Source organism: Falco peregrinus, chromosome Z, assembly GCF_023634155.1.
Source record: "Falco peregrinus isolate bFalPer1 chromosome Z, bFalPer1.pri, whole genome shotgun sequence".
Lineage (NCBI taxonomy): Eukaryota > Metazoa > Chordata > Aves > Falconiformes > Falconidae > Falco > Falco peregrinus.
Genome location: NC_073739.1, coordinates 50,649,164 through 50,675,049, shown reverse-complemented (window position 1 = coordinate 50,675,049; position 25,886 = coordinate 50,649,164). Strand labels below are relative to the sequence as shown.

General features: G+C 36.3%; 1 protein-coding gene across 9 annotated transcripts in view; it reads right to left on the bottom strand.

The window, feature by feature from the left end:
- Nucleotides 1-793: 793 nt before the first annotated feature.
- The window catches only part of TTC39B (tetratricopeptide repeat domain 39B), a 75,516-nt gene continuing 50,423 nt past the window's right edge, over nt 794-25,886 (bottom strand). For all 9 annotated transcript variants that reach the window (XM_055790638.1, XM_027792732.2, XM_027792727.2 and 6 more), the window contains 15 exons: nt 23,967-24,043; nt 22,821-22,888; nt 21,373-21,437; nt 21,116-21,221; nt 19,764-19,829; nt 17,994-18,102; nt 17,032-17,099; nt 16,885-16,944; nt 16,437-16,598; nt 15,262-15,353; nt 14,825-14,945; nt 12,602-12,713; nt 9,243-9,360; nt 5,764-5,880; nt 794-4,734 (listed from right to left, as the gene is read on the bottom strand). In XM_055790638.1, coding sequence (XP_055646613.1) covers nt 4,638-4,734; nt 5,764-5,880; nt 9,243-9,360; nt 12,602-12,713; nt 14,825-14,945; nt 15,262-15,353; nt 16,437-16,598; nt 16,885-16,944; nt 17,032-17,099; nt 17,994-18,102; nt 19,764-19,829; nt 21,116-21,221; nt 21,373-21,437; nt 22,821-22,888; nt 23,967-24,043 — 1,438 coding nt within the window. In that variant the 3' untranslated portion in view covers nt 794-4,637. The remainder of the gene's footprint in view (nt 4,735-5,763; nt 5,881-9,242; nt 9,361-12,601; nt 12,714-14,824; nt 14,946-15,261; nt 15,354-16,436; nt 16,599-16,884; nt 16,945-17,031; nt 17,100-17,993; nt 18,103-19,763; nt 19,830-21,115; nt 21,222-21,372; nt 21,438-22,820; nt 22,889-23,966; nt 24,044-25,886) is intronic.

Here is a 25,886-nt window from a genome sequence, read left to right as displayed (position 1 = left end):
ATACTCTGGCAAGCACTCAAGCTGCAAAGGTGTTATTCTGGAATATGGTATGTCTAATCATTGAGAGTCAATTAGCATCTTACAGCAACAAATATACAGGACAGTACAAAAGAACCTCTATTCTTTTGTCTTTCTGTGAGTGCAGTTATCTACTATCTCTGTTCCTATGATAAGCAAAATCGCCACTCTCATCATTCACATCATGGTAATTAAAGTTGACCTATTTGCTGAGAAGCATCAGGTAAAATTACATGCAACTATGGAAACGTTTAACTATGCCACATAAAAAAGTAACTTTGAACATTTACTTTACTAAATGTCGCTAAAATCAAGCCCTACACATATGTAAAAAGACCATTTTCTCCCTGTTTTTAATGTTGGGATTTTAAAAGTGTCCTAGGACTCTAGTTCTCACTGAATTTCATGAAATAAATGATAACAGAATGAGTTTATTAATCACTCCTGTATTTTATGCCATTTAAAGGTGATATTGATATAAAGGTGATATATATATAAAGGTGATATAAAGGTGATATTCTCCGGTGAGAAATTAAGTAAATGTAATATAACTACTTGAGTCTATATTTCAAAAGACCCTTTATTCTCTCCTACTGCTTGACAGTTTTGTACAACCTCTCAGCCTAGATAGGTTTCATACGAATACCTATATGTCCAGGACAGCACGTTTAAACTTGAGATCAGACCTTTTGTGTTGATACTGTTTTGGTCTATCTCAGTTGAAGGTTCTTTCTGCACAACTAGAATGCAATGCCAAATTCAGCACTCAGTAGCACAAGCATAAAATGTGATTTATTCCTCTGAAGTAGAAGCCATTCCAATGCATCTCAATGAACATTTCTGTATGCTCTTAAAACCAGAATATATTTCACCATCCTTCATCCTCCATTATTCTGACCTTGGTTTTACTCAAGTACCAGATATGAACATGTCCAAACCTCAACAGTTTAGAAGTAAATGAACCGCACCACCAGGGCAAATATAAACATTCTCTGTTGAACTACACAGTGTAAGAATATACAGAAACAAAAGGACACTAAACATTAGTATTAGTAATAAAATAATTGCAAAGTCTAAGCTGGATTTGTTACAAGAAAATACTTCTTTTACATGTTAGTTGGCAAGCCGTTTTAGAAACAACAGGATCTGATTATTGTACATTGTCCTGGCTGTAAGGTGCTAACTACAGCTGCTACCCACGCGTATTAGAACAGGCATAAAACAATCTTTAATTAGCTTTCTTTTAATATACATTGTCTTTCAGTTTTTATTAAAAAGTGGTGAGCTAGGACTTAAAAAACATAATACAATGATCTCTCACCAACAGAATAAGCATTTGAATGATATGCATAGACAAGTTTTCTATGATATTTTCTAAGTAGACATTTCTTAATCAATGAGAAATTTTGTCTTATAACCAGGCTTCTTTATTATTCCTCACCTTAAAAAACCCAAACATCTAGTATCAGAAAGATCAGAATGACCTTTTGTCATAACATAAGCAAGCAATGCTAAACTTACATATTTAAATTAAGGACTCAGCTTTGCTATTGCATATATTTCAATTCCTACTATTATCAAGAGAGGTTATAACATCATAGGTGTTAAGTGCTCGGCTCTGCTCAGTTTCAAAGTTTCAGCACGTTACTCAAAATTCCCATGGAACAAGAGCAAATGAGGTGAAGATTATAAAAAGTAGTTAAGACTAAATCAGAGTTGCATTTAAGGCCCAGTACAGTATACAGCAGGATAAAAAAAAATGAAAAATAAAAACAAAGGCCAGACTTTTCATCTAAACTCTTAGCTACAAATCACTTAACTTGGACATCATATACTAAATAATACTGCATCAACGATGCATTGTGTTGGGGAGACATGCACTTCTGCAGCATTTGGAAGAAAAAGCATCTCTAAAACTCTACTAAGACCTACCTTATGTGAAGGGTTACAAATCACACTCATACATTTATATTTCCACTGTTAGTAAATTGGAGAAAAAGTCCAGAATATAGCTAAGACTCTTGATCAATTAGGCTTTCTAACAAACAAATTTGGAACAGCAGCACAGAAAAGGAGACAAGCTGTAAAAAGGACTTATACTGGGGACCTCAGGGCATTCAAACACTACAGAGGGTATTGCGAATTTGTGTTGATATGTCCGTTCTCTGTATTAGTGCAAAAAGGCTGATCTTAAAAGAGACAGCATAACACACACAGGGCATTAATATTGACCTTGGAAGGCTGAACTGAAGAAAAAAGTATCTTTTACTCTGTGCAGTCAGTATTCTAGTCTGTGAAAAAAAGTACACTGCTACATGACACATTGCTCATTGTTTACTTTTCGCTAATTGTGATTTTCATTTCAAATCACCCGTAAAATACTGACACTCCCCACAAAAACAAGATATCATAGACTACTTCATGCTCCATCCTGAGAGTCTGTAGTCCCAGTTCTAACTCCTCTGTACAGTGAATTACTATTTTAATCAAATTACAGAAGTTTTACTGAAAACTTTTCAACACCTTTCATGAGAAAATCAAGTGGTCCCAGTTGATTACTACAACCCACTAATCCGCTTAAACCAAAATAATCCTAAACTGAACATACAAATAAATACCCAGCAGTATTAAAAGTATTGTCTGAAAATATAACATACATAATTTTATTTTTGCTTCCCACAGCTTATAATCAGATACATATAAATGGGCAAGTAATTAGAGCTAATCTCTGTTGACAAAGAGACAAATATCTTTTGTATTTTAGCTACATTCAATGGAATATATTTTAAAACAAGCATGCTGCATTTTTTCAGCTATTCAGTGTCTCAGGTACCTAAGCTCCAAATCTACATGTGTATAATTTTACACAAATAATTTAGTTATGCATTTACAATAGGCAGAAATCCAAACCAGTGCAGACAACAGACTTTGGATCAGGTTTCTACTTTGAAAGACCCATTATGTTTATTTAGCTCGTATTTTCAAACTCTTACTTCACCTGTAAATATGCCACTGTATTGCAGATTTATATGCAATTAAATGACTCAAGTCATTTATAAAGTCATAGAAGACTCACCTGAGAAGAGTAACTACAGCATTTACATTATATTGATTGCTTAATTAGAAACTTTCAGTTACTCATTTACTGAAGACACATTTTTCACCTATTTATTTTGTTGTATTTTTTCTTGGATGGGAGTTAAGGGCACAGATTCACATACAAGAGCATAGTTACTATGAATTTACTGTGCAGAAGTCAATATACTGGCATTAATAAAATATAGAAATGGGCAAGTTTTGCAATAATTGGTGAAAGAACAAGTCATTGGGTGCATATTTAAAAATCAAGTATATTCTTATTTTTAGGAATAGACAGCTAGCAGAATCTGCATATATAATGAACTGGGAAACTCAATTTCATACTGATGTTCATATACTAATATTAAAAGAAAAATACATGCACTTGTGTCTCAATTTTACTACCCATTTTTGGTAGAAAGTTGTGATTAGAATATGCACATTTTCTTAATGCTAAGTATAAAACTGGATACACAATCAACTTGCATTACTATGAGTTATTTCCATTATTAGGAAAATAAATAGATTATTCAAATTTTTATTTATTTGGTTTGGAATCCAAGAACAAAGAATATCAATAAGGGGGCTAATCTTTTAATATTAAAAGACTGTTTCATAAAAGGAAAAGAACAATCTTTCTCCAGATCCATGACATGGAAGATGGGAAGCAAACTGTTTCAGTTGTGCCAAAAAGTATTTGGAGTAGACAGGAAAAACTTCCCAGTGCTTTCCTACTAGGAAAGGCATCCTGTATAAGTCCAGGATGTCTCTCAGTGCAAAGTTGTTGGGAGTTTTTTTAAGAAAAGCAGGTTAAACAATTCTGTCAGAAACAACGTAAGACTGTTGATTCTGCTTTAGGGCAAGAATGCAGAATACGTGATATCTTAATGTCTCTAGAAGACCTTCATTTTTATGGCTGAAAAATTATCCCCTGTAACCACTTAATTTGAGTGAAACAGACCTGCAAAGACGTTATATTATACCTGTAGCCCTGCTTAACGTTATCTGACAGTGTAAAAATATTGCACTTCAGACAGGTTCATTTTGTTCCCAAAATGAAATTAAAGCTGATGAATTTTTTCCTCTGGAACACAAATTTCAGAATATGGTATGCCAAATGTGTGTAAGGTTATCTGCAGACATTGCATTTTTGTTCCAGAGGCAAAGGTCTGAAGTGTACTACAGAATATCAGACCTTCAAAAAAATGAGAAATTATCACCAGTTCTACTGTCTAACCAGCATCTGCTTTCATATAAAAAAATAAAGTGTTTGCATTAAATTTTATTGCACCATCAACTTTTTAAAATATCCCCCATTCAAGTCAAATACTAAATTATTTTTATCAAATAAAATATAAGTTTTTCTTTAAAGTATCAAGTAGCTACAGTATATGTACTATACAGAAAAAGAACAGTCTAATGGAATGACACACATCAAAGCAGAGATGACAGAATACAATCATCAGTTGTTTCTTTTCCATGATTAAAAAAAGATTGCAAAAAGATTGCGTAGGCTATGCATTAAAAGCTTCCCTCCTCATTCAAGGTGTTGAAGCAGGTGACACTTTCAAGCTGTCAAGTGCTGCATGAATTCTGAAGTGCAACCTGGACTCCATAGAGTATTCTTTGTAGTTGTTCCTGCAAACAATAAAGTTATGTTAAGAAAAATGGTTTTGGCCTGGATTGTTTCTACTCCATACATGCACTGAAGCACCAAAGGTAACAGCCTTCATTCCTTCAACAGGAAAGGGAGGTTGATACACAGGGGAGTTATGGGACATTTAAAGCCACATCCACAAACTGAGCAGAAAGTTACACAGTACTAACAATTAAATGTCCTGATAAACTGAGTCCATGTCTTACTACTTCTTTCACTTACATTGATTCTTACAGCAGCCCTCCCAATTACTTATTTGCTGTGGAAAGACAATCTAGAAGTCTACAATAAAGAAAGGCTAGTAGCCAACAGTGTGTGTTCAGCTTTGAAACACAATTCAGGCAGAACAATAAAACACAGGGAAATCGCATTATGCAAACCAAACAAACAAAAAGAAAAAAACTGCTATGTTTCTAAAAAAGGGTTTAGGAGATTGTTTTTAACTCACACTTACCACACCACTGCACAACTGGTACACTTTTCTGTACACACAAGGGGCAAATTCTACCCCATACTACAATCTACAGATACTGCTGTACAGTGAATTTAGCTCCCTACTGCTCCTCTGTGACAGGATGTAAAAGCAAAAAGGAAGGTGGTCAGAAGCGTACTGGCTTTCAACCTACTCCCACTAACACCTTTAGCACAGCAGATGTAAGCCCCACAGCTGCTCTCTGGGACACAGGTGGTATAGATCCTTACTCTGGACTCTCCTGCTCCATTTCATGCATGCAGTGGAGCCTCAGCATCTCTGAAGCCTAAATGAAAAGGAGACATTTTCCCTTTATACTGCATCTTGTGTGATACTGTCTACTCCACTGGGTCTGAAGGACAGTTTCCTGAAACTGTAAAATTCAACTATATCAGACAACTCAAGTGACAAACACAGACTTGTAACTACTTGTATTTTGCAAAGGGGCTGGCAGAAAGAAAAGGCACATGCCTTCACTGCTAAAGTTACCCAGTTATTCTTCATCTACAGGCTGATACAAATAAAAATTTCCACTTACTTTGCAGCTTCTATGTATCTTACTGCTTTTTCTCTCTCATCCTGTTGTTTGTACAGAAGACCCAACTCATACAAGGTGAATGGCACCAAATAACTATCATATTTTATTTGCTTCTCACTAGAAAACCAGAAAAATACAGAAATGATTAACTGCAGCCTTTCCTCAAGCAACCACTCAATTTTAAAATGCAATCACTGCCTGTAAAAGCACATGGCCAGAGAAAACACTCTGGAACCTTCCCTACTGGTTAACTCTGTGCACATTAATTACACCTGTAAAGAGCGGATATAAAATACTGCCAACATGACCTTTTAGGAGCAAAAATCTATTCTTTCCTACTTTCTTTTTGTATTGTGGTATGTTACCCAAGCCACCACGAACACAATTCCAAGACTGGGACCCTATTGTGTGACTTACAGTTAAAACAAAAAAAACCCAAAAAACAAACAAAAAACCCCCCACAACACCAAAAAAGATAACTTGAGATAAAACCAACATTCATTAGGTTAGGCAGTATAATACAAATACTATTTCCCACACACCTAGCTTGCCTGAACAAATCAGCAGAGAATTAAGAAAATTCAATGTTTCCTCAACACAAGAAATTCTCAGAATCACTGTGGCTGGAACGCGCCTCTGGAGATCATCTAGTCCAGTCCTCTGCTCAAAGCATGGTCAATGGCAGCAACCTGTCCAGGACTGTGTCCACCTAGGTCTCAAATATCTCCAACAATGGAGACTCTACAGTCTCTCTGGGCAACTTGTGCCAGTGTTTGACCAACTTGACAATAAAAAAAAAATCCTTATGTTTGTGCCGTATTTCCTGCATTTGTTTGTGCCGTATTTCCTGTATTTGTTTGTGCCGTATTTCCTGTATTTGTTTGTGCCGTTACCTCTCATTTTGTCACTTGTTTTTTTTTTAAAAAAAAAAACACAACAAAATCCCTTCATTCAGGCAACCCTTTCAGGTCTTCTCTTGTCCAGGCTTCACACTCCCTGCTTTCTCAGCTTCTTACATGACAAATGCATCAATCCTTTAACCATCTTTGTGGTCCTGTTAGACCCACGTCTCTCATACCAGTGAGTCCAAGACTGGATGCAGTACTCCAGATGGTGCCTCACCGGTGTTGAGGGGGTGGAAGGATCGCCATTCTTGACTTGCTGCTGATGCTGCTCTTAATGCAATTCAGGATGCTGTTGGCTGCCTTTGTTGCAAAGGCACATTGCTCCTTCACAGTCAACTTGGGGTTGACTGTGATGCCCAGGATACCCAGGGCATATTCTGACAAGCTGCTCTCCAGCCAGTCAGCCCTGAGCCTGTACTGGTGCATGGGTTAATTCCTTCCCAGGGGTACAGACTGGCACTTCCCTTTGTGGAACTTCTGAGGTTGCTGTCAGCCCATTGCTGCAGCCCATCTAGGTTGCTCTGAATGGCAGCACACCCATCTGGTTTATCACACACTTCTCCCACTTTGTATCATCTGCACATTTGCTGAGGTTGCATTCTGTACCATAATCTTAATGAAGACGTTACAAACTACCGGCCCCAGTATCAAACTCAGCTGGTGACTGACCTCCAGCTGACTTCATGCCACTGATCACAGCCTTGTGAACCCAGCAGTTCAGCCAGTTTTCAACCCACCTCACCACCCATTTACCTATTTGAGACTTCATCAGTTTGCCTGTGATATCATGAGAGACAGTGTCAAAAACCTTTCTAAACTCAAGATGAAGAACATCCACTGCTGTCCCCTCATCTACTGAGCCAGTAATCTCATTGTAGAAGAATATAAGGATGGTTAAGCATGATGTCCCCTTCATAAATCCCTGCTGACTACTCCTGATGATGTTCATGATTTTGGAAATGGTTTCCAGAATTATTTACTCCACCTTCCCAGGGACTGATGAGAAGCTGACATGCTTACAGTCTCACAGAACTTCCTTCTTGTCCTTATTGAAGACAGAGGTGACATTTGTTTTATCTGGTCCTCAGAAACTTCCCTAATTGCTATGACCCTTCAAAGATAATGGAGTGTCACAATGACATTGGCCAGCTTCCTCAGCACTCATGGATATATGACAATTTCATTTGTTATGTCCAGTTGCCATGGATGGATGTATGTCTAGTTCGTCCACATTTTTCCTAACCTGACCCTCCTCCACAAGATTAATTCTTTCTTGTTCTAAACTTTACCATAGGTTTCCTGGATCTGAACTCTTGAAAGCTGATTTTGCCACTACAGAATAGGGTAAAGGCGGCATCACACATCTTGACCTTTCCTGTGTCTTTTAGTCACCTCTTTGATTCTTATCCAGATAGAGTAACATCAACCAATATTGCAGAAAATATTGTGGAAAAGTTCACAACACACACTGGAAAAGCTCTCAACATTTTGACAGAAACACTTCTAAAGAGGAAGTTCATCCACCAAGACAAGCCTTGATGCACAGAAAGTGTGTTGTAATGCAGGCAGAGTGCTTATGTCTTAATGCACTGCTGCAGCCCAAGAAACAGAGAGAGTAAAGCTGACCAGAATGTACATATTTAATTTACCAGAAAACCTCTCCTCCTCCCCATGCAAAACATCCACTTTATGAAGAAGTGTTGTCTGAAAATTTTTGAGATGTCTCATCTCTAAAAGCCTGCACTGTGTCAACTACCTTTGGAGCAAGATTTTCAGAAACATTTCTTTGACTTGTAAGCAATCAAACCCCACTGCCCTGTAACTTGCAAAGTGCTTGACTAAACTCACTTGAAATCTTAGAAACTGCAAGAGAAGGGAAGATGGCAAGAAAATAATAGTAAGCAATAGAATTACATGTTACAAATTCTCCTTCAATACTTTTTTTTCTGAATTACTTATTAGAAAAATTGCACATGTAAAAACTGCTTTTGCAGCCTAATTACTCTAAAAATTCTAAAAAGTTTACAGCTACAATCAGTACATAGCTCAGTGTTATATAAAAAAGTTATTACAGAAGATATGGATTTGACACCTGAAGTATTTGATAAATCTGTAACACAGGAAACTCAAGTTTTCATTTGAAACAAGTAACAGCAGCGAGCAGCAACAAAACCAACTTCTCACCTACACAGAGAAACATTAACTACTGAAGTACTAAAATCCTAAAAAAAACCCCAAGAAATCCATGTGAATTATCTTTACTTGTATTTATAGTTCTGCAAATACAACAATACTAATTCCAAATGTATTTAGATAAATGTGTTACCCATCAGTTTGATGTATTTAGTCTAAATCAGACTTATATGAAGATATATAGTGTTAAATTGCTGTAGAAAAATCTTAGCAGAGTTCTGTGGTTGTGCAACTACTTTCAGAGGTATTTTAATTTTAGCTCCTTAACAGGATGTTGAAGTTTTATTATTCAAAATTTAACATGATGGCTTCTACAAAAGTATCAGAAATTTTAGCCGAAATGGCAAAACAGAGGTTAAAAGTCTATTTATGTCGTTTTACCTTTGAATTACTTTACTGAAACACAGTTCAGCTTGCATGAGTCTTCCCAAGTGTTTCAGGCAGAGGCCCTTCAGTAACTGCAACATGCACACATCATCCATATAATATTCATTGCAATCTAAAAGTAAGAGCAAGATAAATCAAACAATTTGAAGATATCTTATGAAGAGGAAAAATAGATTTTCAGTAGGGAATATATATGCAGACTCAGAACCTTGCTTCTCAGATTTTATACCTCAAAAAACATATAACCTTCAAGCACAATTTTAAATACTGTCTACTAATGAAGCTGTGTGCATAACATCTGTATCTTTTGTTTTAAAGATACAGGCTAAGACGTCTAAATATCCAGATATTCCCCAGTCCTCTGTATCTGGAAGTCAGCACAAAGCATGCATAAACTGAAAACAGGTAAAGATTTCTGTACTTGTAGCATCCAAAACAGGAAGCAAAACCTACAATGAGACCAAAACCTCCACACTACATTGTCTTAATAGCCTCCCTTGTTGCAGAGCACTGGCAGACATCCAGTAGCAGCAGCAGCAATGTGAAAAGCACAAGAACACACTAGAACTCTGTCCTGCAGAACTTTTCAGACGCATTATTCAGCAGTAAATGCAAGAAACCGTGTTTATTAGTATTCCCATCATCTCTTAACGATGAAGAAGCTTCATTAGTAGTGTATAATATTTGGAAAATTCAAGAAAGTTTTATGTTAGATAGGACTAAAAATGTCAGAGGAAATAGCTTTTGTGAAGCAATTCAGAAACAGAACCTTAACACGCGTGGTCCTGTTTTATTGCCTTGGTTTAAAGCATTTGCTGGGTGCAGGGAAGGAAAAGAAAGGAAAGAAAACACATATGGACAGACAGATGGTGGCACATACATTAACAATTCAAGAAGCAAAACACACTCCCTTCAGATCATGTTGTTTACAATTAATTACCAGCTCTCTAAGGTCACATTAATTTTTTACTTAATAGTCTGCCAAAAAAATCCTACATAAACAGTTCTGAAACGTGCAAGGCTAAAGCATCTTAGGAATCAGTGAAGTGCTTTGCCAGTACATTCAGGCTTATTTCTGTCTGGGTTTAAACCCAGACAGTATCGACAGTTAATAACTGACAAGACTGCGCTTTTAGTGACAGGTAGAAGCACAGTGGGTGAGTATTTTGCATTTCCTCCAGCCTGTTTTGCTAGGCTAAGGTGTTGGTTTCACGTGACTCCTAAAGGACTCATTCATTGAAATTACTGGGGGTGAGCACTGATGTCAGTAAAAGCTTGCCAGCCTTTAACAACTAGTATCTCCCTGGTATTTCCCTCAGGAAGAAAAGCTATTATGCCAAAACACTGACAGTAAAAGACAGTAATTGCTCAGCCCAATTTAATACAGACAACCTTGCAATAAATGTGGAAGAACCACCTTCCTGCAGTTCTCTATACCAGAGGAAATATCATTATCAGGATTATAAAACACAAAAGAAATTAATTTTTCTTGAAATGATAAATTCCTTTTTTGCATCTTTGAGATGACAACTGTGGAAAAATAAGACTTCCGGAAATGCTGAGGAAAACAAAATAATTTCTAATATCTTCCATCTGTTTGCTCTACCATCTCTATTTTCAGCTCTGTCTTGACAGATTCCTTGCTGTGCCTGTTCACTTGAAGCGAATGAAGTATCAACAGCTCTCTAAGTAGTTTCAATCCCTAAATGACCTTTGTATATAATTAACACTTTTTTACATCACCTTAGCAGTTCTTTAAAGCTACCTAGTGCTGACAGCTGTCTCAAAATAATATTTTATCTTTGCCACACTCTGCTAATAGCCTTAATCACTTTCTTTGGGTCTCAGTTCAGCACCAATTCTGGTAATCAGAGCCTTTATCTTGTCTGAGTCCCTATCTTTAAAAGCACATCAGGCTCACAGATACAAAGTCCAGAACAAAACTATATTTGACTACAGTTATTACTAAACAAGATACAGAAAGCATAAAACCCAAATATGCTTCCAGATTACATCTTACTTGTAAACTCCATATTTCCATAAGAAAAACATACTGGGTTTATTTCTGTTCCTTTTATTTTGGCACATTGTACATCTCTGCTTAGGAATTTAACAGGAAATACAATTCACTGTTACAACTGATCTGTGCTTACAGTCCGAGCCTCTGCATGATACAGCACTGGGCTCCCAAAAACTTACGACAGAACCCTCTGCACAGAAATCATGGGAACATTATTTGCAGGTGTCTTGCATATTCATACTTTTTGGTTTTAATACAACAACAAAAAGAGGGAAAACGCTTCAGATTTAGAAGGCATACTATCGATTCTGTGATACTGAAAAGTGAGTAACAGCATAAAAAAATTAAGGGGCCCAATTTAGTCTTGGCCTTGCAAGTTACTCATTTAGTTTGCTATACTATCCAGGTTTTACCACTATGCATTTCTTGTATGTCCTTGCATAACTTCTGATGCATCACCTCAGTTTATATGTAAATCATAATTAGGCATATTTTTACATTCCATAATTAATGTTTTAATACGTGACAAAACAAACCTTGCTAAATTAAGTGTGATTCAAATCTGGGTTCAAGAGAAATTATTTTTAGTGAATTACCATTAAAAAAAGTCTCATGTGCAAAAAAGATAGTATTTATTCATTCTGGAAGAATTCAGTAATATACCAAGAAGCTCACATGATACATAACAGCACCCACCTGATAAAGCCAGGTACTTCTGCACTAAACCTGTTGTAATAACGGAACCTAAGTTCATTTAAGTTATGGACTGATTCTCTAAACATTATCCTGAACATCTATGCTTCAAATACAGCAAGATCTAAAACCATGGTCAAATTTAATTTGTTAAACATGGTGTATTTTGCAGCTAGCGAACATGTTTTAATTTGCCAGAAAGTAAAGACCAGACTCATGCATAGTAATTTTTTGTTTCCTTTATACTTAGTCATACTCTGCTCAGTATGTGTCCTCTGTATTAAAGTGTGGTATAAATTGGTTTAGAAAAAAGTACTTTTCAGACATTTAAAAAATTAGCATATTATGCTCCAAGAATGCTCTGAGACTGCAAAGTCACAGTAAGAATCAGTAAAGTTCTGTAATTCATAACCTCACATCCTCGAGTTTTCTGTATTCTGCAGCACCAATCAAGCCAGATAAAGAACATACTGAAGAACGACTGCTTTCACGTGGCTCCAAAATCTCCATACTCAGATTTAACAGCACACTGTCCAAGTGTGTCCAACTCTTACCTCACAGAACACTAGCAGACAGAAGCAAAGAAAAAATGTCAGTATTTCTTACCAGCTTGTTAATTTCATTGTAACTGATCACTTACTAGTTTCATTTTGTAGAGCAGCTTCTTCTTTTTCAATTGTTACCAGTAAGTTTTCAGTGAGGTCTGCTCTTTTGCCCACAACTGCAAAGCCATTCCAGACATACATCATTTCCTGACAAAAACACCCAAAACAAGACAGTCACAGAATTTCATAAATATTTAACTAAAGAGTGTCCTTTGGAAGGCTGTTATGGAATATTTTGAGTATATAAAAATGCTGCCTACAAAAACTTGTTTTAAACAATATGACAGGTTTCAAAGCCACAACACTCACTGTTGAGAAGACCATGAATGAGAGTATTCGTATGACTCCAAATCACCACCCACAATGAGCACAAGTAATTCTGTCAGTTACATGCAACTTTACAAAAAGACAGTGACATTTGCCTTAATAATCATTTAATCAAAGTTGCACAACAGTATCTACGCACAGGGGAGGCAAAATGGCATTGAATGTGTGTGGGCAAAGTTAACCTGGGTTTACTTTGTAAAGGTGTTTTGACACCTTTTCAACGGATTCAGTCATGGATTTTCATAAATCTTTAAAAACCAAAACTGAGCAGGTTTTATCTTGTGATTAGTTTACCAGCACCCACGTAACACATCTGCAAAAATGGGTATTTTAGGTTCAGCTTGAGGCCTCTGCCATATAAGCTATAGCAGCAGATGAAAGTAGCTACTTTCTACAGTATAACAGATAAATTTGTGTGTGTATCTGTGGGCACACGCATGTAGATACAGTGTATATATATATATATGTGTGCACCCAAACACACACTTGTGCATGTGTTTGTATATTGATGCTATAATCTACAGGCAGTTACCTTCCATATGGAGCAACGCTGGAAGCAGATAAAACTTTCTAGATAACAATGTGGTTCCAGAATACACATCCAACATACACTTCCAATATAATTCCCGCAAAATTTAATTAAAAAAAAAATCCTTCCCAGATGCTTCAGTACAATAGTAAGCAATATGCTTGTTTCAATGCATTAAGTATCACATTGTAACACATGAAAAGTATGAGAATACACAGAGAGAATTCATGCTAACCAGTACAAAACTTTGCCAATATCTTTAGTCATCACAAACACAAAGAGTATAATTTGTTCTACTGTACTTTAATTGTTATCACACCTCAAATGTGAAGCCTGATGTCATTCTGAAGCTGATACAAGCAGAAATATTCCAACAATGTCTTGTATTTGTGATGTAACTATGTGGGCTTTCAGAGGGAGAAATGGTTCTGTCAAAGTCTGAAGTAGTGTTCTTGACACTTATCAACTACATTATGCTATTTCATTCATATATCATTTCAACTCTGTAGTCCTGTCTAATTTATGCTTACTGCAGTAATACCATACACTATGTTTATTCTTGCTTAACCATGATGGACAAATTCTTAAATTATGCTGGGATTTGGCAGCAAGATACATACTCACAACTGAATAGTACTGTGTCTTTAACATGTAATTGAATACACAATAAATTCTAAAACTGATGGATTAGTTTTCTTTGGACTCCTCTTTCTATATCAGTGAGCTTTAACATAATAAATTCATTCTCAAATGATGGTTTTTGTCTTCCAAAAGTTGTTGCTAAATTATCCATGTACAAATATTTTAGTATACACATATGCAAAGTATCATTGCTGTGCACACATAAACAGACTGTGCACTACTAATGCCTCTGCAGTTAAAAGCATGGGAAACTACAATAGCATTAGTCAAGTATCATTAACTTCTGCACATTCTATTCAGACTCAATATAAGAAAAAAAAAAACCAACACAACCCACCCCACACCCACAAGTCTTCATTTTCACTAGAGGAACAGAAAGTGGTGAAGTACTCCTTAACTTCCTATTGAGTTTAGAAGACAAGGACTGAAGTCCCGATGAACTAAGTAACATGTACACATAGACTAGAAACCCATGCAGGTTTCTAGCTGAAAGCTGACTTCCAGCCTCAACATCAATCATTCTCTGTATGTTTCAGCTTTCACATCAAAAATCTGGCTCTGGTTTTGGTAGTTGGTAGCGTGATCCAGCCCCAAGCACACTTCACAAAAATTCCATTGCATGAATGCAATAATTCTTTAAACAAATTATTTTAAAAATGCAGACACATACTACCTGATAATATTATTCTTTCCCTGTATAATGACCTATACTTATTTCTTTTTTGTTTGAAAATGATGAAAAGAAAGCAAGCATAAATACCAAGGCAGGTAATATCAGCTTCACTGGTTGAGGACTTGCATAGCGTCGAGCTTTCCTTACTGCAAACTTCTCAGTCGGGATAGATTTTCCTGCAATTCTCTGTTTTAGACCATCCACTTGTCTACAAGGAAGGAAAATGGAAAACAGTAGTTGCTTTATGTAACTTCTATTTCATCTTACTTCAGTTAGTAAAATTTGCCTTTCACCTCTGAAGTATAACATCTTAAATGGTTTCACACCACTTAGACTGCAGTTGTAGGATGTAAGTTTGCTGAGAAAAGCAGCACTTTAAAGATTTTAATGCTAAAAAGCAAAGAGAAAAACTGAAAAGTTGATTGTTGCAAGTAGACAGTTTGTCACACAAGACAATGATACTCATGTCAAAAAATTTTATATGGGGGAAAGACTGCGTATCTCGTTGCTTTATAAATATTTACCTGAATAAAGATACAATGTCCTCACCAGTCCTTTGCAAATCATCCTCTGGAAGCATACACAGAATTGCTGCCTTCTGGAATACATATATTGCCTATTTCGAAAAGAAATGGCAACATATTACCACATCTAATTTGCTGTGTTCAGTCAATACACTAAGGACTCAAATCTCTCATACCACTTGCTGCAGTGACGTGTTTCCAGTAATTCTCAGGCAGGTGGAAATATGTAAGTCTAGCATTCTCTCTGTCACATAATTTATGCTCTATTTTAATTATTTATTATTCTTATAATTTATTAATATTCTAAAAAAGCTAGTCAGAATGCTGAAGGTGTCTCCCACAAAGAACAGGACAAATTATGATGCAAATCACTGAAAGAGATGAGGCTAAATGACATAACTATTCCAAAAACTTGTTACTGTTACTATATGATCTGTTAAGTGTAGAGACATGCCCAAAAAACCAGAAGAAAATATCTGAGTACTGATTCAAAGAAAGTTCAATAACTGGACTTTGCAGAGAAAAAGAAACATCCACAATTCTATTCAAAACATTTGCACTTCACGTTGAACATACTGTTCTCTTCCCCTTTTGTCAAGAACTGGCTATATCCCCTTTTCCACCAAGCATAATAAAACAGTAATGTAGAAAGGAACAAACAACAGACAAAACAATGTATCACAAATTATTTGCACATTGTCATTGGCTCATGCTTTGAGAAACATTTTTACAAGGAAAAGGTAGAGACCCCAACATTTCTCATGAGTCCTGCCTCCAGCAGCCTTCTCATTTCATGTCACAAAGCATCTGCTGAGTAGGCATGCTCTCATCTGTTTATACTTAACGAACACACACAGTTTTTTCAGCCAAGTTTTATTAGTGAGTGTTAGAACTTGACTAGAGATGCAAGTTAACAGTTTTCCTCTCCCTCTTTCTCACAACTGTGAGAAGTACCTCTGTTTTCAGAAGGGCTGAAGCGCTGGTTCTGGTGCTTCAGAATGTGACATAAAAACTCCTCCTTAACCACCCAGTTAAACCTACCATTTTGGTGCCTTTGTGTATTTGCTTATTGGTTTCAGAAGAAAAGAAACATTACGCTTACTGTGTGAATTAACATAAATTCAGCTGCAGAGAGGCTACTGGTATATCATAACAATGTCCACCTGCCCATTTACCTTTGACCACCTGCTCTCTTTGCTGAGCAGATCTGCATACCGATATGCTTGAAGCCAGTTCTGCTGAAAGGTGTAGCACCACATCAGTTCCCAGTAACAGAGATGATGGATCTGCTTCCACTCTTGCTGGGCTGCTATGCATTCTTGGAACCTCAGCTGCGCCTACAATGTAGTGAAGTAAGAAGGATGAAAATTACAACTCCACGTGAGAGCCATGTCTAATTACAGAGCAAATTCTTACCTAACACCCAAGTGGAAAACACCTGACTAGTAAAATGAGATAAATTGCCCTTTCAGTCTCACTTCGAGAGCTGGAATCAGTATTGACACTGAACACAAACAGGGATAAGAGCATAACTATCAATCCAACTAAAATAAATTACTTAGATGAATTGGGCATTTTTCCCAAGTTGAACACTAAACAAATAAAAACAAAAAAATCACTTACCTTTTCAAAATTTCCTTTCAGTATATCTATTCTGGCAGCATAAAATAGAATAATGGAACCCTTGAAAGGAGATGAGAAAAATACCCAGTTACTATTTTAAGCTCAGGGAAGTACACTGCTGTTACAAAACTCATTGAAAATACATACATTTGGAAATTTCTGGAGGTAGGGTTCAAGGAGACTGTCTGCTTCCTGAAGGTTGGCTTCCCCTGTACCTAGAAAACATAACAAACCAACCTCAATGTACTTAAAACACATGAATTTCCTAGATTAAGATTTTGGTTTCCAAATCATATTATTGGATGAATAGATTAACAGAAGACTGACTGCTTTTACACAAAAGCAGAATTATTTCATCATGTTGTGTTTCTATAAAAATGAATTGTCCTGAAAGTATTAAGTGCTTTTTTTTTTTTTTTTTTTAGGATAGTAAATGTCTAAGTAGAAACAGAACAGAATATATGAATAATCTTTAAACTGTTCCATTATATATTCTAATTATATTTTTAGGTGCCTTTAATTGCTTTAGCAAGTTAAGAAAACATTCCTCAGCTGCCTCCTTTCCTAATTTTGAGCTCAGTAATGAAGTACAGGTAATACTAAAAGAAATCGAAGTTCTCCTTAATTTCCTGATGAGCCTGAGGGACAAGGGCTAAAATACTTCCAAACTAAAGAATGTGAAAATATATGTCAAAGATACATATAGATTAAAGGTGATTTTTACCCTCATGTGGCAAAAGCAATTAATTATCTACATGTTTGACATTCCAAGTAAATTGTTTGGGCGTACAGACTTCTTTCTGGAGGTAACTTTTCACAACATCTGACATTAATTTATGGATAAGGACTTATCTGAATTTGGAAGTGTTTTGTGATATTTTGCTGTTGCATGTTGACACAGCCCTGCAAATGGAACGAGATGTTGATACAACAATATCTACCCTCACTATTTCTGCAGACAGCTTTGTCAGAGATATTAGTTTCATATCATAAGCATACAGTAATCTCCTATTACAAAGCTAATTGGCCACAGTTTTGAAACTGAGTTCAAAAAAATCCAAATATTTATCAATGCATAGCATGACCGAACAGCTCACAGCGGGTCTCACCAAGGATTAAGGAGACGTAAGTATGATAAACCAACAGGGTGAAAGTACACAGAATGGCCCTCAAACTGCTGCCAGATGCGCCTTCCCGTAGTTGGCAGAGGCCCAGCTCCTAAGAAGCATCACAAAGACATGCAGAATTAACTATGAGTATACAGAGTTACCATTAATAGTTTCTGGCTCCCCCAAATTCAGTTTTCCTTTCAGATATAAGTATTTTGTAAAACAGCACTTTTATCTCAGATCCAACACAGCCTTCTACCAAAACAGTTCTGCCACAGCTGATAGCACTCAGCAAAGAGAAGATTAAGCTACATAAAATTACCCATGCATTTCAGTTCTCTGGTAAAACAGGAACACCACACTGACCATGCAGACACACAGATCTACATCCCCTCCCTATGATTTTCTGGCTATGAGCCTTTTAGAATAATGTCTTTAAATCTAGGTTCAGTGAGAACCTCTCTCAGCTGTTCCAGTGCTACCTGTCAGCAAGACTTCCTTCATGGAAACACCTGGTTATCCTTAATTCTCTTCCATCAAGTCAGCCACTGTTTTGAGGTTCTGATCAAAGTATTAGACATACCAGCACACCAACTTCTAGATACTGGTTCCAGAAACTACAATGGAATCTGTGTGTGCTGAAAAAAGGAATCCAGATTCAAGGAAACTTACTCAGCTCAACATATCAAACTTCTTCCCACCCTTTCCAGTTTATGCCCCTTGCATGACAGCTTTGACAAGCTGTTGTTGACGTGCTGAGATGAGCTCAGATCCTCCCTGCTCAAGAGCAGTGGCTCTACAGAAACATAACAGATTTTAACAGTTTTGCCTCAAAACAAGCATTAACTTAACAGAAGTTTTACCGCACAGCAATTTGATGAGTTACAGGAGAATTCAAGCACCATAAAAAAATGTGGTGATACTCTAAAGTTCTTTGTTCTTTCCTTTCAGCTTTTATTGCCTTTTCAGTCAAGGCAAAAAAGTGCACTATGGAAAAGCTTCAGCCTGAACCAGGTCTTTCACAGGAAGAAAGAGAATGAACAGGTCCCTACTGAAATCTAATTTTAAATTAGCAGAACCGTATTTGTGGACAAACAGCGATAAAACCATATGATGACATGTAACTAATAACTTGAACTTCAGTTACATATAATTCTGTGGATTGCTTTGGTTGGGTTGTTGGGTTTTTTGTATTATTTTTCTTATCTATTTTGGGTACCAGAAAGAGTTTTAAAGGGCTGTAAGATACTTAAAAAACAAGGCTAGGTTTATAAAAACAAGGCTATGATTATAAATACTTTTTCATGGATGAGAAAATATGTGCTCAGATTCCACAGTGACACATGCTATTCAGAAATTCCTACTCCCAAAGAAATGGGCTGCAATTGTGGGCAGAAAAGTGTAAAACTGTGAGACTCCCCTTGGTTACTGGTATGAAGAACATTAATTTCTGACTGTACAGGCTAGGAAAGAAAGCTGATATCCTCTCCTTTCCTCTCCTTAAGGATCAGTGAAAGGAAAGGAAATCACAATTTGAAACCCCCCTCTGAAGCAGACTGGTCATTTCCCATGGTTATTGAAGATCAGAACATCACCATACATGCTTTTATGCCTGCATCATATACCCCACTTCTCATCTTTTAATAGAACTAAAAAACCAATAAAAAATATAGATCATTATACTTTTAGTGTGAAATATAGAGACTGAATGGTTTTAAAGTCATATCTGAGAAAAGACTACTTTGAAAAAACAAGCATCAGATCCAATACCCTATTGCCAGAAAATCCAATAAATTCTAAAAGTCGGAGGATCCTTCCAGGTAAAAGTGACAGCATCTGAAATACATTTCAAGCAAGAGTAAGATAAATATTTATATACATTTTTAAAAAAGGTAAAACTACCATAAACTAAAACCAAAAATGCCAGCTACTATATCAAATGCCATTAAACATTAATGAAAGAGTAAAACACAAAAGAACTTGAAAATAGATATGCATGATCAACAATATACAATCAGCCTACACCTTCAAGGAAACCCAGACTTTTGATCATCCAGCATGGAAACAGCAAGACAGTCCAGCTGTGCTTCTTCAGATTGTGACAGATTCTTCTGTATTCATCTGATCAGAGTTAGAAAATTGTAGGTAAATTGCAATTAAAGTATTATCTATTTTAGTAGTACTCAATCTACAGTTGTCATATTCCTTTACTCCCAACCAAATGACAATAGTATCACAAAAATTCTACTTGTTCGTACTGTGGGAGCACTGAATTAGCAGATCAGCAAGAATACTTGTTTTAGAAATACTAACTTACTGTTCCTATACTTTAGCCCTCTATGACATCCACTTGCTGTTCCCTTTGTAACTGCATTCTCTACATCCTACACAGCAGAAAACTTCTGAAGGTCACAACCACCTTTCCAACAAGCATTACAAGAAGGTAATTCACCCTAATACATCCTGCCCAGCAAAGACTTTTTCTGTTAAGCTTCCTACTGAGGAGACTTCATGAAGAACAGGAAAGGTGAGAGCACTTATGAACACAGACATCTACCAGTTGTCTGGGTTTTAAAGACAGACAGGTGCAGACCGAGTTCTTCTGACCATACTTGGAACTGGCCAGCTCTAGTCTGGAATGATACAGGAATTAATATACCAGCAAAAAACAACTCTCACCATTGCCATGACATTCATTCTCCTCATTCTTCTGAATTTTTAATTATCTATGCCAACCTACAGTATGCCACTGAAGCAAAAGAATGGTATATGTGGGGGTGTGAGGATAAAAGCAGTCAATCCAGGTATCCTGTAACTAACAGCATCAGCATTTTAAATGTTCCTGCTACACACAGGTAGATGTAGCTGCTTTTCCTCTCAAGAAATACATACATAAATTAGTCCAAGAGAATTAAACACAACTATGAATGAGTTAGTAGAAAGATCCTAGAAGCATGCACACAAAAAGCCACTGCTGTTTTCATACTGTATAAAATCTTCAGAGTCTGTATCTCCATTTTGCAAATGTGTAATTTTTAAAGCAGGATTACAGTACTGTATCTGCAAAAAAAAATCCTACAGAATTATCCCAAGGGCCTTTCTGTAGTCTTAAAAAGTCATACCAAGTTGAATGCTCCGATTCCAAGTTTTACTCCTCCTTCAAACTGGTAATGAGTTTCATTTTTGCTTTTGTTCCCCTGAGTCATCTGTAGCACTTGATGACATTCTCTTTTGATACAGGAAAAAAAGGAGAGAAGGGAGAACTTAGAAATTATATGAAGTATAATTTTTATGATTGCTATAAAAATATTTATTTTGGAGGCATTAATGCAACTGTACCTGCTTATACCAACACTGAAACTGTTTTCTAATGGCTTACTTGTATATTTGGTAACTCGTCCTAATTTTGAGGCCACCTTTGATAAAGTTGATCATATTTTCATCCTGGAAGAAAAAAGTGTAATTGTACAAAAATGTGCTTTGAGCTGTAACATATAACACATACATAAAAATCTTCCAGCTACATTTACATTTATCTCTAAATTAACAATAATCAAAATATTAAAAATATTTTCCAGTTATCAGACTCATCTCTAAGACTGAACATTACACTTGCTTTAAGTAGTCAAGGAAACATTTCCGTGATGCATGTTAAAAATTCTAAGAAGGGGGTAAAAAAGAAGTGATGAGTTACTTCTAATGGAATTTCCAATGCATATAAATGAAACAAGAAAGCTGTCCACCAGATGGTGCTGCAGGATCTTTTTAGAAAGTTGTGACATGCCGATATGACACACAAGTGAGCCCAGAACCTGGCAGAAAACAAACCGAAGAATCCCCTGAACAGATGAATTCCCATTGCTGATCAATAGTAACCACATTTACTACCCAACATATATCCTTATTAATCTCTAGGAAAATGAAAGTAAAGCCACAATGTACTAGCCATCAAAAATAAAATGCCAGGAAGGCCTGGCATTCCACTAATAATATTTCCTCACATTTCTGGTGAAAGTACTGTATTAAGTGGTTTATAAAGCTTTGCCAGATTAACATTTTAGGTCCATTTGATCTTAGTATCTTTGTGCCTTGCCTCTTTCTCGTAATTTTTATCTGAAGCAATTATCTAAAATACATTCATTAAACATTTCTAACACACACATACATAAAAGAAGTATGTCTAACACCTCCTGTTTTCAGGAATCAAATTGCAAATCGAATTTGAAAACACTGTAGCATGAAGTCCCTGAACCAGAAGTTAAACGAGAAGCACAAGACAAACACCAGATCTTTCTGTGCACTATTACCTCAGCAACGCTAAGGCATGCTCATTTTACACTCATTCATTAGTGTATTGTTCCTGACACCATGTCAAAAGTGCATAGAGAGTGATACTGAATTGGAGATAAGTGTGCATCAGTTGAAGTTTTGTTAGATGAGAAACATACTGTCCTTCTCACGTGAAAAAAACGACTTTCACTTTCAAGCAAGACATTTCCTCATACTTGAAAATCTTTCTAAACAAGTGCTGAACATCATCAGATGTGATGCAAGTCATTCAAACATACCATCTGTGCAAGACTGCAACACACCTTAGGTTTTTGGTTCCTGGGTATCAATAACATCTTTGATTATTCATACAAACAAAGAGAAGGTTTTCTGGGTAGCACAGTATTTACTGTATTTTCTATCACTGCCGTGAAATAACATGCATTCACTAGGAAAAAGTTTGGGTTTTAAATACAGTTATCTACTGTAGGAGCAATGTTTTACAAGTACTAACATCTTCCCATTAAACTGCTAGAGATACAAAATAATTTACTTTACCTGTACAAAGGTGAGAGCTGCTTTCTGTAGTAAGCATTCAGCATAGCAGATTTCAGCATGCATTTCCTCTATATAAGAGAGAAAAGTTATTTAGTCAGCAAAGTTAGTGTCAAGTTCTCTTCTTGAGGTCAATGGAACAAATAAAATGCTGCCAAGAAAAGAAAGCAGGATTCTGCTGTTGCTGTTTTGATAACTGCTAAATAATAGCTGTAGCAGAAATCCCAGCAGAATTCTTCTGTTTCACTTCTCCTCAGACAAAAGCTTTGATCTCCAGAGCTGACTTCAGCCTAGGGCAAAAGCTACTTGTCATTCTGGCTGGCTGATCTCCTGTACTTTCCATTGATCCCAAGCAACTACACCTTCCAACCCTCCCCCCATGTCTTAGAAAAAACTTTTAGTGATGAATGGTAAACTCACTGTGGCTCAGGCTTTTCCTAAGTCCTGGTTTTGACCAAGTCATGCTTAACAGACTAAAAGACCCAGGCAGACTTTGTGTCCTCATGCAGCACTAAATTATACTTGACTTAACACACATGACACAAATTACTCCACACTCATGCTGCAAGGCCAGCCGCGTGCACAAGGCTGCTCTATGTACAGTGCACTCTTTGTGAGTTTGATGTGCCTGGTGTTAAACAGGATTCTTTTGTGTCAGGTTAGAAAAAAATGCATACTTGATTCTGCCCAAATCAGAAATAGGAGATCAGCATTTTCACAGCCATGAACAATATACTGATAGCATTTCCCAAAACACCTTAAGGCAAAACTACAAGCACAAAACTTAATATATTCAGATTTCAATATAATTAATGATAGGGATGTATTCTGCAGCATTAGTGGTTCTTAATCTTTTCGAAGTTGTCTTAAGTATTAAAAAAAAAAAAAAAGGAAAGGAAATACCTTTTCATTCCTACAATGTGTTGTGAAAGGTATTCCTTTAACTCATACACACTCAGAGCCAAACAAAAAATAAATTCGGCTGAATCCCCCATTTTCACAAGCTCTGCATTCAAATTCAAAAAAAATATCATACAGGTGATTTCTTTATTTTTTATTGTAAGACACTGGTCAAGTTACATACAAATTAGTATGGTGTTTTTAAGCTTTTTTCATTTTGCTATTTTAATAGTACTATAAACCACTTGCCTTCACTCAGCTGTTCCGCTGACTGTTTAGAAACTAGATTGGACAAGGATTCCACCACTGTGCTCCTTTTCCTGAACCTAAATCAGTCATGCATGGAAGAAAAAGCCACACAGCACGAACAACATTTCAGTGCAAACTTGAACTTGATTATTTCTAATTCATAACAATTTCCAACCACAATTTATAGACATTCTCAGTAAAGTGATGATTTGCCAATAGTTGCAATTCTTTGAGTCGTCTAATCATGGCCACTTGTACGTATCTAGGCAATCCAACCTTAACTGATAGTCCAAGCATGCATTTAGTCTACTTTAAGTGTACAACAGCTTCCACTTCACTTCCACTGACCAGCTGCAGTGGTCATCAGCTGCGTCTCTGATGCCAGGCCAGTCATCTGAACTGGACTTCAAAGTTTTATGAATTATTTTCTTATGTTCCCTAAGCTTGAACTCTGAATTAGAAATAAAAAAAAATAACCAAAAGGAGCTCTGTTTTCAACATAAATGAAAACATACATTCTTCAGTATTTTACAGCATTTTATGCCAGATATGATGCCAAAACTGTCACATTTTACTTTCAACAGATCTCAACTGTCCACGTTATAAATTGCTAGTTTTGTTTGTAAATAGTAACAAATACATTTTTGGAATGCTGTACTAAAATACTCAGCTTTATGAAGAAGCTAAAGAAACACTTCTGCATTCAGAAAAAGAATGTACTTTGTAAGCCAGGAAGTCATTAATTATAAATACTTCTTCTGCACATTGAAAAGCTCAGGATCCTGACAATAGGATGTTAATGTAATGCATACCAAAAAAATGGTCAATTAAGGCACGTGTAGTTCTGACAATTCTTCACCTTTGAGTGTCTGATCACCCTTATCTTGCATTTTTATTACTTTTGTGACAAACTAGACCAGAGCACTTATGCGTAAAAAGTCTGTATCCTGCAGAGATGGAGGCCCTTATGGAAACTATCTGAAGTACAAGGGCGCACCTAATTTTCAGACATACTAAACAGTCCAGATGAAATTGACAGCACACCTGAAAGAGGCAGGAACTGGTGACCATTTATTTTCTTCAGGTAGTATCTGATAATGTTGTCCCATCTCCTTTTTTTATTTGTCACTGCTAAGGAGGTGATGTTAAATGTCTAAACTAACAACATTTGGAGGTAATATCTTTGGAGACTATTCATGATAAATTATGGCCTAACCAGTGTATGAAGAACCGGTATAGTAGAATAAAGCAGTCACTTCTGGTTTTGTCAGAGGCATATTAAGCACTTTAGCTTCAACAACTAATTTTCTATTTTTTAAAATAATCTAAAACAAAAAGAAAAAAGGTCACTAATAACTTTTATTTTCTACCCTATTTCATTTCTACCCAAGCAAGACCAGAAGCAAAAGGTTCAGACCATTCTTGATGACAATAGTAGCCCTTTATTTTTAAGGTAAGCTGAACACTTAACATGTGTAACTAATTCAAAAATTGCTCTGGTTTTAGAAAAAAACTCAAAGTACAAGCTTTTTTCTATTAGACTGTTGGGCCCATCTTTGAAAACTGCTTTTTTAAAAAAGTATTTTCATGATGAAAGAGAAAATTTAAAATATGGAGTTTTTAAATCGTTGATCACTATGGAAAATAAAACCTCACAGGTTGAAATAGCTCAGGCAGCTCAATCATGTATAGTGTCAGCTTCCATGTAGGTCCACATAGCCAATCAACCACTTAATTGACTTTAGAGGCCATACATGCCTAGACCCAACAAGTCAGTTGTTTCTGCAACACTAGGAAATATATCCTCACCCATAATAACTGGATAGTGAGACTTACTCCACTTTTCCAAATTTAGATCACTATCATACTGACAGTAGCCTGCTTTGAAAGCTTATAGACAGCTGGACACCTTACAAAGAA